Here is a 13,197-nt window from a genome sequence, read left to right on the forward strand (position 1 = left end):
AACAAAATTTAAACATTTCCCTCACGCTGGCTTTCCAGATTTTTCATTTGCCTTTCATACCGCCATTCTTGCATTTCTAAGCCAAACACCTTAAACTTTTACACTTTGCTTTCTTTATTCCTTTTGTCTTTTATCACCAAGTCCTGTTTCTCCTTCCTCAGTGTCTCAGTTTGTCCCTTTTCTCTGATGGCTTCCATTCCTCCCTACATCCACACCACCACATGTCCAGAGGAGCATGACAGCTTCTGCAGGTTCCCAATTCTACTTCTGTCCAGCGGTCCACCCTACGTGTCACTGCATCAGGTTCAGGTCAGCTCTGAGAACAGTGGCCTGTATACCCTTCCAGGGAGACAGTGTGAGAGTAGGGCTTATTGCCCTCGTATTCTTTCAAGGCAGAAAAGGAAAGTGTGTTAACACTACTCTAGAATGTACAGTGGCATAAGATTTGGGTTTTTCTGCATGGTTTTTAAGGTACCATCAAATTTCTTCAAGCTGGGAAGTGTTTCCTCAATGTCCCCCAAACACCCCAGCTCCATTCCTACCTCTCGGCTTCTGCTTAGGCTGTGTATTAAGCCCCCTGACTGATGTACCCTTCCCACTCTGTCTACTACTCTCTCCTGCAAAGCACCCCGCTGAGTCATACTCTTTCAGTCTTCCTGACTACTGTAGGCCACTGACATACTGTCTGAACTCCGATGATACTTTATTGTGCCACCTAACTTTTTTCTTTGCTGTTTGGTTTTGCTTGGGCAACTAGATTATAAACTCTTTGAGATCAAGGGCAATGTCTCTTAATTCTTTTGAATGCCCATAGTAACTAACATAGTACCAAGCATGTAAGCAATTAATAAGTGGTTGATTTATTTTAGCCATTTTATGGTTCACTGCCAGCGTTACAGTCACCGAAAAAACACAGAGGAGAAAGAGAGTGAAATGAATCATTAAAAATAATTACTTGGAATATCTGTGGATTTCTGTTTTCTTTTCTAAGTCTTTTTCTTGGTATTAGACATTCTCTTGATTAATAATCAGCTTTAAAATCATTTACTTACCTTTGCAATCCAATAAAATCCTAACAATTACTGTGCTTCTCTTCGGTGACCATTCATTCAGCTTAGCAACATTGTACCTTCTCAGCAAGCATTACCTACAACATCTAAGCTGTCTCTTTCCTCTCCCCTTTAATTCTGACTCATCTTTCATTTTTGTGCTTATTCATTCATCTCCCATTCTTCATCTCTGTGAGTGGCAGGTGCTAAGCAGTATGACCACTTGATATTTGGTCCTTTTCCATTCCTCTAATCCTAAGTGAGAATAAGTTCATTGTTCCTATATGGTTTCTAGGTTTGATAACAATTTGGTATTTCACTACAGAAATAAGGAGTTACCTAGGAACAAAACCATTCATTTTTGCAAAAAGCAATCTCAAGACTTTCTCCTTCTGCTCCCAGGTCAAATCTCCAATATCCACATTTCCTTGAATATCGGTCCTGAATAATTTCAAAGATAAAAAATGAAACAAAAATATAGCCAAAGTAAGCATCTCATCTTTTTAAAAAATATGAACTATGTAAACACGAGAAAATTTCCAAACCATAAATGAATATTAAGAGGCTTCCAAATGTAATGACTACAAAGCAAACTGTGTCCGCTACAAAATCATGAAGTTGAAAAGGATATCAATATGCTAGCCATTCTGAAATGTTATATAGTCATTAAGATAAAAATAAGAAAAACTATAATAAGAAAAAGGTTTGTGCTCAAACAGTAAGCAAATTAGAAAGTTGTAATATAACATGCATTGCAATACAAAAGGAACAATACAACAACAAAGAACATTTACAAGGTGAGATTATTGCTAAATTCCTTTTAACATCTTTTTGTATCAGATATTTTGCTGTGAAAACAGAGTGATAAGAGGTACATTTAGAAAATAACACATAACTTATCTAGCCTATTTTCTTAACTCCAAATAAATCTGCAGCTAAGCTTTCCAGGCAGGTCTTTATCTACACTATCACTTTCCCAGAGGATTCGTAGTCTATTTGCTATTTATGAAAGCTGGCTGACACCGTAGAGAATACTGATGTCGTACAATGGAAGGAACGTTTTTGCACATAGGTCAATTGGGGTAGTTTTCTTTAAAAGTTTAGGTTTTGGGCGCCTGGTGGCTCAGTTGGTTAAGCGACTGCCTTCAGCGCAGGTCATGATCCCGGAGTCCCAGGATCGAGTCCCGCGTCGGGCTCCCTGCTCGGCAGGGAGTCTGCTTCTCCCTCTGACCCTTCCCCTCTTGTGCTCTCTCTCACTCTCTCTCCCTCCCTCTCTCTCTCTCTCTCAAATAAAAAAAAAAAATCTCAAAAAAAAAAAGTTTAGGTTTTGCCTTATGATCACCGTATACTTCAACTTTCCTTCCCCAATCTGCCTCTTAAGCAGATGATGTAATATTTTAATCACCATTTCTGCCCTGCTGGTACAGGCAATAGAACGCTGAGGTTAAGATGAGAAGTTGTTCAGTAGCAAAAATGTCACACAGAGGACAGAAGAAGAAGAGCCCAGTTTCTGCAATAACAATGTGGAGAATCATTTTATATACCTCCCTCTGAAAACTTACCACTTTGGAGACAAAAATATAAAAGAAACTGCCTTATGTATGGTAGGGACTCAACTTGCTTGACATATTAAATTTAAAAAAGGGAAATTACAGTGAACCTCTTGGTAATAGAAGTAACAGACTTCTGAATATGGCAAAAAGTTTTTAAAAGTCATAGTATGGATATATTTGAAGAAGAGTCTTGTCTTTCAGAAGCCACTGACAGTGTCCAACCTTCCCAACAGCTATATAATTTAAAAGAACCTACAAATTAGTCCATTATAAAAAAAGCAGAAAACTCATTTGGAAGCACTGTTAACAAGATGTTTAGTACATAGTTGTAGGGAGTCCTTTTAAGTTTCTTGAGTTAAGGCCTTTGAAGAACCTAATTGCCCTGGGATATAAGACTTTTTTTTCAGTGGGACGCCTGGGTGGCTCAGTCGGTTAAGCGGCTGCCTTCGGCCTGGGTCATGATCCCAGGGTCCTGGGATCGAGTCCCACATCGGGCTCCTTGCTCAGCAGGGAGCCTGCCTCTCTCTCTCTCCCTCTGCTTGTGCTCTGTCAAATAAATAAAATCTTAAAAAAAAAAAAAAAAAGACCTTTTTTTCAGAATAATCTTTAAAATGCACTATAATTTATGGGTTAAGAGTGCACTGACAAACAAAAATGCTAACAGGAAGCAATCATTGTATACAGTCTCCAACTGTCTCAAGCATCCTGCTACCTTTATTACAGTGGCAGTAGATCTCTGGAGTATATTTTGGAAACTTGGGGGGACTTTCGGTTAATACAATGATGGGGACCCACTATTGGATGTCCTCCAATCCATGGGACAGTTCTGTACAATAAAGAATTATTATGAACTGTTATATTGGTTTTTTAAAGTATATGTTTAGTTAGATATTATTACCTATGAATTTCATCTCAGAATAGTAAAGGAAACATTACAAAATATTTGTGAAAGTATGCTTATCAAAAATGTTTAAACTGAATCTGATCAAACCTTTATAATGAGTTTACAGAAAGTAAAATAAAAGAACACATTAAAAGATATTACAATGACATTCTATGGAACAAATGATCAGTCTCTTTAAGAAGTCTCTGTGATGAAGAAAGGGAATCTACTAAGAATACCTACTAAGCCCCACACATTGTCCTAAGCATAGGGGTTATAAAGATGAGTAAGATAGTTCCTGTCCTCAAATAACTTAGTGAGTAATCTATTCAATATTTAGATATTAGCAAACTGAACTTCTGAGGGTTCTTATTTCTCTAAAGGACACAAAAATAGCACAAAAGATAAAATATTAAAGGCATGATTGGTACCATTTCTCAGCCTCCATAAGATCTTGATTCACACTATTGGTGCTGTGCTCTTTGCCATCAAACGTTCGGATTTTGGGATATTCTGTTCTTCCTGCACATGCCTCTCTCATTTTAAAATTGAAAGCAGCTTGAGCTACCTGTTTATAATGCTTCCTGCTAAATAGGATCTGTTGCTTCACTTGGTGTAGAGCATCTAAAAAGAAACTTTCCACTTCTGTTCTCTCATCCAGTATGTTCTTGGCCAGCTTCTTTACTCGATTCAGTTCTCTGTCCTTCATCTGGAGAAGTTGCTGCAGCTTGTCAATTTCAACCAGCCCTGCTTTGTTCTCTATCATTGTCTGTTGCTGCATTTTACAAACTTCAATCTCAAACTCTCTGGTCATACAACTCAGGGCAGTCTCCAAGTTTACCACCTTCTTCTGAAGAGTTTGGATTTGCAATCTTTGCTGGGTAAGTTGCATAATCTTTTCCTTAACCAACAGATCATTGATCTCCTAAAAACAAAGATGAGAGAGGTGAGAGGTTTTTTTAGTCAATTTCAGAACTTAAAAGTTCCTTACTAAATTTCATTACTTCAGGAGATTTAAATTTGATGCCAGGTTGAGATGGTGATATTTGGTGTTCTGTGTATGGAGAGTAAAAAACATCTGAGGCTTCTCTGGGCTTGTGAAGGCCACTACTTTTGCTAGATAAGAAACTGTCCTTCCTTTAAAATTCTGAAAGTTTAAATATTTTGTACTATGGAAAGGGTAATTTCAAAATCAGTAAGACTATATATACAGTAACACATTAACAACTATATACTGGAAATCGGCCATAGGCTAGTTGCCTATTTCTTTTTCTTTTCTTTTTTCATTTTCCCTTTCCTCCTTAGTGATAAAACTCTAATTTTATTCAGGAAAGCAGGAAGCCCAACTGAAAATTCTCAGTCCCCCTCGCAGTTCAGCAAAGCCATGTGGCTAAGTTCTGGGTCAATGAAATGTAAGTAGAAGTGTGTGCAGGACTTCCAGGAAGACCTCTAAAGGGAGGGGCATACTTTTTTTCCTCCTTGTCCTTTTTCCTTCCTGCTGTCTGAGTAATGGTTAGAGTTTTAGCAGCTGCTTTGGGCCATGAGGTGACTTTGGGGCTGTCAGCCACACACTGCTAGAGTTAAGGAAACAGCCCTGCTGGCTTTGTGGCGCTACCATTCTAGCTCTGGATTGCTAACCTCCAGACTTCCCTTAGGGGCGCGAATAAACCCTTACATGGTAAAGCCATTGTTGTCAGGGCTGTTACAGCTGAACCTACTCTGAAGTGATTCAGAGACCGACTCTAAGCTAAGCAAAGTAAAATGAGTATTCTAAGGTAGTAGAGGATAGGAGTTATTTATGTGATACATTCTTTATAAAGCCAAGTCGAATGCTTCTTATGTCATTCTTGTAATTAATCCTTTCAGATAAGAAAGGTACATTACCCAGACAGAAGAAAAATGGGACAATGGTCCCATTGTCCTTACTATACTCAATTTTTCATATTTGCCAACCCAATCCTTAAACAAAAAGCAGAAAGATAGGAAATGAAGTCTAAATGGAGTGGGAACCTTTTGATGTAAAAGGAAAGTCTGAGTCTCTTGCAACTTCTGGGAGTTTTTTTGTAGAGCATCAGCTTCCTTCAGATGGTATGCGAGAGCTTTCTGGAGATAAACATTCTCTTTAAAAACAGCTCTTCCAGCATTGTTCAATTGCCTGAAATAGATAGATATAAGATCCCAAAACACAGGCCTAAGTATTAGATATTATGAAACTAAAACAATGATTGCCTTATCCCCCAATATTAAAAATAATGCCCACCACTTATTTAGTTAATGGTGGGTACTCAACAGTTAGGTGGGAATCTTGTGACTAAGTTCTCATCAACCGGAAAGTGAAAAGTTATGTGTTACTTCCAGTCCAAGGCAGTTAAGAGCAGACAGGAGTTTCTCATGCTCTCTCCTGTCCATATGACTGGATGTGAAGAAGTCCAAGATGGAAGCAGCCCTGGTTTCTGAATCACCACTCAAGTAGAGCTATCAGACTCATATTGGATTGTTAAGTGAGCAAGAACTAAAGCACTGAGACTTGGGAGTTTATTTATTAACACAATACAATTGTTATTGTCACTAACATACCTCATGACAACTCTGTACAGTTGCTATGATTATCTGCATTTTTAGATGAAGAAATTTAATTTCAAAAACTTTAGGAAATCTTCTGACAGTCAGTCAGTCAGTAAGTATACATGTTGGGAACCAAAGTCTAAATTGAAAGCTGGGGTTCCTTCCTCTACACCACCCTGGTACAGAAAGGGTGGGTGGGAAAGGAGCCAGGACACAGAGAAAGAAACAGTGAGGGAAAGTAAACAAAAATATTTGAAGAAAGCAAACCGGGAGAGAAGGGGTAAGACAACATAACAACAAAACACCAGCAAAGAGGTCAGAGAGGCTATGAGAAAGGAAAAGGAGACAAGAGTCTCTTACACAACAGCTTCATGGTGAGCTCTCTCTGCCAGCATTATTATCTTCTTTTCAGCCTCTTGTTCTAATCGGTGCTAAAAAAGAAAAGAGGCTATTTTAATACAGTTATATTTCTAACAAATTTACACATCAAAAAGTGAAGTATTGATTTCATAATGTCAAATAAAATACTCCTGTCACATGACCCGATGTGAAGAGCTCCAAGTACTGGTGGAGGAGCTAGCAAAGAGGAGACTGTGAACACGGGAACCTCAGGGTACCTCCAGGTCTCCCCATTAAAGAAGGAACATGACATGAAAATACCAAAAAAAAAAAAAAAATCTACATCAGTATTGGAAAGTATTTCTCCCAGAGCTGGGAGAAATTTCTGCTAAATACAAAGTGGCAAGAGTCATTTATTTACTTATGCAACACACTCCTATTGAGTACTAATATTGTCCCAGATTTTTTAGATGCTGGAGATTCTGTGGTGAAAAAACAGATAAAGTCTCACCTTATATTCTAGGTGAGATCCAAGCAACAATAATAATTAAAATGCATTGAGCATTTACTATGTGCCAGGCCTGGTTCTAAGAGCTTTATATTTATTATTTACTTCTCACAACAACCCTAAGAATCAGATATTATTATCCCCCAAAACAAGGACTGAGGAAATGGAGGGAAGGAGAGGTTAGTGACTTGCGCAGAGTTAGATAGCTAGTAAATGGCAGAGCAGACATTTATAGCAGGCAATGTGACAAGTAAGAGAATTAATGGACTGTGATAAATGCTGTCAATGTAGTAAGCAAAGTAATGACACAGTAATTGAGGGAGATTCTTTTAGATTGGGGTTTAGGGAATCTATCTCTGAGGAAATGACATTTGATCTCTGAAGAATGAGAAGAGCCAGGGGAGCCTGGGTGGCTCGGTTGTTAAGTGTCTGCCTTCAGCTCAGGTCATGATCTGGAGTCCTGGAATCCAGCCTCACATCAGGCTCTCTGCTAAGCGGGAAGCCTGCTTCTCCCTCGCCCTCTCCCATTCCCCCCTGCTTGTGTTCCCTCCCCCTGCCTGTGTTCCCTCTCTCACTGTCTCTCTCTGTCAAATAAATAAATAAATAAAAATCTTTAAAAAAGAATGAGAAGAGCCAGAGCTGGAGGAAGAACATTCTAGAAAGGAACAGCAAAGTACAAAAATATGCCATTGGGAAAGGGCTTGGTGGTTCAAGGAACAGAAAGGATAACCAGGTGGAGCATGCTACGGTATGAGATGAATAAACAGGCTTACTGGAAAGCCCACTGCCATAAGCCAGCAGCACTGGGGTTCACACCAGCGCAGGAGTTCGTACCTAACCAGGGAGTTTGTCCCTAACATGGTGAGATGGCTACTGCTGAGGCTGGCCATTCCAACACTCATTCCCATCCTCCCTTTTCCTTCCTAGCTTCCACTCGGATCTAGAAAAACAACACACTTTCCCAGCATCCAATATAACATGGTTCTGGCCAATGAGATAGATGTAAGAAGAAATCTGCTAAGAGCTTCTGGGAAAGCTTTTATGGTTTGCAGATCAAAAAGGACAGGCACAGCTGCAGCCTCCCTTCTTCTGGCCTTAAACACAGACAAATCTTAGAGCTGCATTAACCATCTTGCAACTATGAAGGAAAGGCCAGCAGCCACCTACTTCCAGACAGAAAAATCCTATTTATATAAGCACTGTCAGTCAGGTATTCTATAAACGGACCAAGCACTCCTAACCTTTGTTTGTAGAATAATACAGTTAGCAAGGAAGAGATCAAGCTTAGGGTGGGATAGAAGAAAAGGGCAATTGAGAGCAGCCCATTCCTGAGGACTCCCATTCCTAACAGTGCCAGGAAGTGCTCAGGGGGAAAGCACCAAGATGCGGGTCCTGCCCCACTCCTAGGTTATTCACTACATAAACTGGAAATCCAGAGCCACTTTTTGAAGCAAATCCTTTATCTAAACCTGATGTGAGTACTTATTTGCCCCACCCTCAACCTGCTACGTCCCTACCAATTTCTGAAAAAAATCTGTTCAATTCTTCCTAAGAATGAGAAATTAGAAGAATTAAAGAAAAACCATGGGTCCTCTGAAAAGATTGTGCAGAAGAGAAGTGTTCCAATGCACTTCCCACAATCTGGAGAATTAACATTGGAGACATCCAATGTTAATTGGAGAAACATGGAAGTTTGTGATATGCTAAGGAACATTTTTGAGCCCCCTTTTATTAACATCCTTAGTTTAGCTTGGCTTGACTAGGGAAATACCTTCATGAGTACCAGAGTGACAGCTCCCATCCCCCCCCCCCCCCATATAATGTGGTACATGCCGCTCTTCCTCCACCAGGGGAACACCAAGCTGAGGCGGGTGTGTCCTGAAACCTTGGTAAGATGACAATCCCTCTGGAGGATTTCAAGAATCTCTAACTAGGGGCACCTGGGTGGCTCAGTCCGTTAAGCATCTGCCTTTGGCTCAGGTCATGATCCCAGGGTCCTGGGACTGAGTCCCACATTGGGCTCCCTGCTCAGTGGGGAGTTTGCTTCTCTCTCTGCCTCTGCCCATTCCCCTTCCTCTCCCCCTCCCCCTGCTCATGTTTGTCCTCTCTCTCTCTCAAAAATAAATAAATAAAATCTTTAAAAAAAAAAAAAAAGAGGTGTGCTTGAGTGGCTCAGTCGGTTAAGTGTCTGACTTCGGCTCAGGTCACAATCCCGGGGTCTTGGGATCAAGCCCCCGTGTTGGGCTCCTTGCTCAGCGGGGAGCCTGCTTCTCCCTCTCCCTCTGCCTGCTACTCCCCCTGCTTGTGCTCTCTCTCTCTCTCTCTCTCTCTGTGTCAAATAAATAAATTTTTTTAAAAATCTTAAAAAAAAAAATCTCTAGGAGGGGGAAAAAGGACTAAACATTGAGATACCTTGAACAAGTTTTGTTTTCTCTGTTTTTTCTTTTTTCTGCTGTGATTTGATAAACCCTCCTCTGATAAGATCCAAAGGAAAGGTTGATATGCATATAGACACTTATATCGTTCTAGTAAACAAAATATTTCTTTTTTTAAAAACAAAATATTTCTTAATTAACTCTAAAATGTTGTACCTTTTCTTCAAAAAACTTGCCCTCCAATCTTCTAAGAGTCTCCTGATGTTTCCTCTCTGTGTTCCTTAAATTCTCCTTCAACTGTAATTAAAACAACAACAACAAAAGATCAATAGGAAATAGGGGTGATTGAGGCACATTCCTGGAAAATTCTCAATAAAGAAACATTTTCTGTTATACATTATTTCTTTTTTTTTTTTTTTAAGATTTTATTTATTTGTGAGAGAGGGAATGAGAGCATGAGAGGGAGGAGGGTCAGAGGGAGAAGCAGACTCCCTGCTGAGCAGGGAGCCCGATGTGGGACTCGATGTGGGACTCGATGTGGGACTCGATCCAGGGACTCCAGGATTATGACCTGAGCCGAAGGCAGTCGCTTAACCAACTGAGCCACCCAGGCGCCCTGTTATACATTATTTCTTAATCCTGAACACAGAAAAATTCCATGTCCCTGCCCGTGAGTACTAGCTTTCCAACCAATCTACAGACTTACAAGATCAGTATTGAATTTTTAAAAAAGCTATTCATGAACAATAGTTCCCAGGACAAGTTGTTCTCATAATCATATTTTTCAAATATCATGTGGACTCATAGAATCATAATATTTTAGAATTGGGGCACCTGGCTAGCCCAGTTGGAGGAGCATGCAACTCTCGATCTTGGGGTCATGAGTTCAAGCCCATGTTGGGTGCAAAGATTACTTAAATAAATAAACTTTAAAAAAATAATATTTTAAAATAGAAAGGGATCTTAAGAGTCACAGTAAATACAATTTCCTACTTGATATAGGATTCCTTCTATGAGAAAAATAGCTACACAGAAGTATCACTAATTCAAACTTCATTAATTCATTAGACTAGTATTTCATAGTTCCCATTTTTAGAAAATTCTTCTTAGTATTAATCTAAAACACATCTCTCTATGATTCCCACAGATGGATCCTTCTGTCCTCAAAACATTTTACATGGAATAAAAAGGACATAAAACTCTTCTAGGCAAAGAAAGGTAAACTAATTTATTTTTTATTTTTTAAAGATTTTATCTATTTATTTGAGACAGAGAGAATGAGAGAGAGAGAGAGCACATGAGAGGGGGGAGGGTCAGAGGGAGAAGCAGACTCCCTGCCGAGCAGGGAGCCCGATGCAGGACTCGATCCAGGGACTCCAGGATCATGACCTGAGCCAAAGGCAGTTGCTTAACCAACTGAGCCACCCAGGCGCCCAAAAGGTAAACTAATTTAAAGCTATGATTCTATAGTCTACATTTCCTGGCAATCGGTCAGGCTGTAATAGCATACTCAATCTAATCTTCATGCCGTAAAAAAGGCAGCAGAGAAGGGTTTCCGCAAGAGACAGACCTTTCTCACTTGCCAACGGTTTCACTCTGGGCTAATCTCTTAACTTCTCTAAGTCTCAGGTTCCCAGGAATAAAAAGAGAATAATAATAGTAACTAGCTCATAGGGTGTGGCAAGGATTAAATAACAAACAATACATGTAAAATACCTAGAATAGTAACCGTTTAATATAAAACCTAGTTATTATTATATCTACTATCATCCTCCCTTATACTTAACAATTTTCCTGTCCTAATTGTATTAAATCTCCATTTTATAAGATCTCTTTCAGATGTTCTTTCTCCCTATATTTCTCATACAACTTTTTAAAAAATGGCCTCTTACATCGTTAAAGACTGAAAATTAATGTCAATATACAAGTTTATGGAAATGTCTATCTAATCTTAATCTTAGCATGTGCAGCGATGGACCTTTCATATGCCATTGGACTCCCTCAAAAATCCATAAATTCACAAATCTTTCAAAAGATAATTAGGTAATGCCTATCAAAAGCCTTTAAAAGTTTATGTTCTTTAACCTATAAATTCCACCTCTAATTGGGATGCCTGGGTGGCTCAGTTGGTTAAGTGTCTGCCTTCGGCTCAGGTCATGATCCCAGGGTCCTGGAATCAAGTCCCGCATCAGGCTCCTTGCTCAGCAGGGAGCCTGCATCTACCTCTGCCTGCCTCTCTCTCTCTGACAAATAAATAAATAAAATCTTAAAAAAAAAAAATTCCATCTCTAAGAAGTTACCCTAAATGCTAATTACAGATGTAGAAAAATAGTTACTAGATGTTCATCATGGTATATAATAGTGGAAAATTAGAAAGAAGTCCAGGGGCACCTGAGTGGCTCAGTTAGTTAAGCATCTGCCTTCAGCTCACGTCATGGTCTCAGGGTCCTGGGATCGAGTCCCGCATCGAGTCCCACATCAGGATCCCTGCTCAGTGGGGAGTCTGCTTCTCCCTCTCCCTTTGCCCCTCCCCACTGCTCATGTTCTCTCTCTCTCAAATAAATAAAATCTTTAAAAAAAAAAAAATTGTTACATATTCTTTAAAAAAGAAAAAAGAGAACAGTTCAGATGTCCAACAAGAAGGGACCAATTAATAAATCATGATACATTGGGGTGCCTGTATGGCTCAGTTGGTTGAGCTTTGGACTCTTGATTTTGGCTCAGGTCATGATCTCAGAGTCATGGGGTCAAGCCCTGTGTCGGGCTCTGCGCTGAGCATGGAGTTTGCTTGAGATTCTCTCCTCTCCCTCTTCCTCTGCTCCTCACCCTCCTCTCTCTCTCTCTCTCTCAATAAATAAATAAATAGGGCGCCTGGGTGGCTCAGTTGGTTAAGCGACTGCCTTCGGCTCAGGTCATGGTCCTGGAGTCCCAGGATCGAGTCCCACATCGGGCTCTCTGCTCAGCAGGGAGTCTGCTTCTCCCTCTGACCCTCCTCCCTCTCCTGCTCTCTGTCTCTCATTCTCTCTCTCTCAAATAAATAAATAAAATCTTTAAAAAAATAAAAAAATAAAAAATAAATAAATAAAATATTTTTTAAAAAATCATGATACATCTACCCAGTGGAATTCTATGCATCTAGTCAAAAGCTTTTATAGAAAAGTATGTAATGGTGTTGAAAAATGTTCACAATAAAAGTAAAAAGGTCAGGTTAACAGTTTGTACATAATGACCTCATTTAAAAAAATACCACATATTTTTAAATGTTTCTACATAGAGGAAGAAAAATGGAAAGAGGGGCGCCTGGGTGGCTCAGTCGTTAAGCGTCTGCCTTCGGCTCAGGTCATGATCCCAGAGTCCTGGGATCGAGCCCCGCATCGGGCTCCCTGCTTGGTGGGAAGCCTGCTTCTCCCTCTCCCACTCCCCCTGCTTGTGTTCCCTCTCTCGCTGTATCTCTCTCTGTCAAATAAATAAATAAAATCTTTAAAAAAAAAAAGAAAAGAAAAGAAAAATGGAAAGAAAATATACCAAAATATTTACCAGTTATCTCTAGGTAGTATAATTGTCAGGGAGAGCTTTTAATTTTCTTTTTTATCAGCTAGATTTGCTGAAATGGGTATTATCACTTTGTCAAAAGAAGAAAAACTAAAACAAATTATTAAAAATAATAACTGCAACCTACCAATGTACGCTCCTTCTGTTAATCACATAGATATCATTTTTTCTTTAAAATTCATGCTTTGAATACCTTGTGATCATCTAAATTTAATTAGCCTCTTTTAATTTGTATAGTGAATTCTATACACACACTTTAATTAATTTTCTTCCTTTATGTATACACCCTCTTCCCATTTTAAGTTCATGGGTCCCTACACCTGCCTTAATTCTTCCATATTTGGGATTCCAGAGAACCACCTTATTTTTTCCC

The 13,197-nt window shown here is 39.4% G+C and overlaps 1 protein-coding gene across 1 annotated transcript in view; it reads right to left on the reverse strand.

Moving 5' to 3' along the window:
- Positions 1 to 13,197, reverse strand: part of BBOF1 (basal body orientation factor 1) — a 39,573-nt gene that overhangs the window by 7,088 nt on the left and 19,288 nt on the right. Inside the window, exons 5-9 of the mRNA XM_034993312.1 lie at positions 9,489 to 9,569; positions 6,411 to 6,481; positions 5,496 to 5,640; positions 3,917 to 4,410; positions 1,389 to 1,490 (exon numbers count right to left, since the gene is read on the reverse strand). Of these exons, the coding sequence (XP_034849203.1) occupies positions 1,389 to 1,490; positions 3,917 to 4,410; positions 5,496 to 5,640; positions 6,411 to 6,481; positions 9,489 to 9,569 (893 nt within the window). The remainder of the gene's footprint in view (positions 1 to 1,388; positions 1,491 to 3,916; positions 4,411 to 5,495; positions 5,641 to 6,410; positions 6,482 to 9,488; positions 9,570 to 13,197) is intronic.

This window comes from Mirounga leonina, unplaced genomic scaffold, assembly GCF_011800145.1.
Source record: "Mirounga leonina isolate KUSES-001 unplaced genomic scaffold, KU_Mleo_1.0 Mir_82, whole genome shotgun sequence".
Lineage (NCBI taxonomy): Eukaryota > Metazoa > Chordata > Mammalia > Carnivora > Phocidae > Mirounga > Mirounga leonina.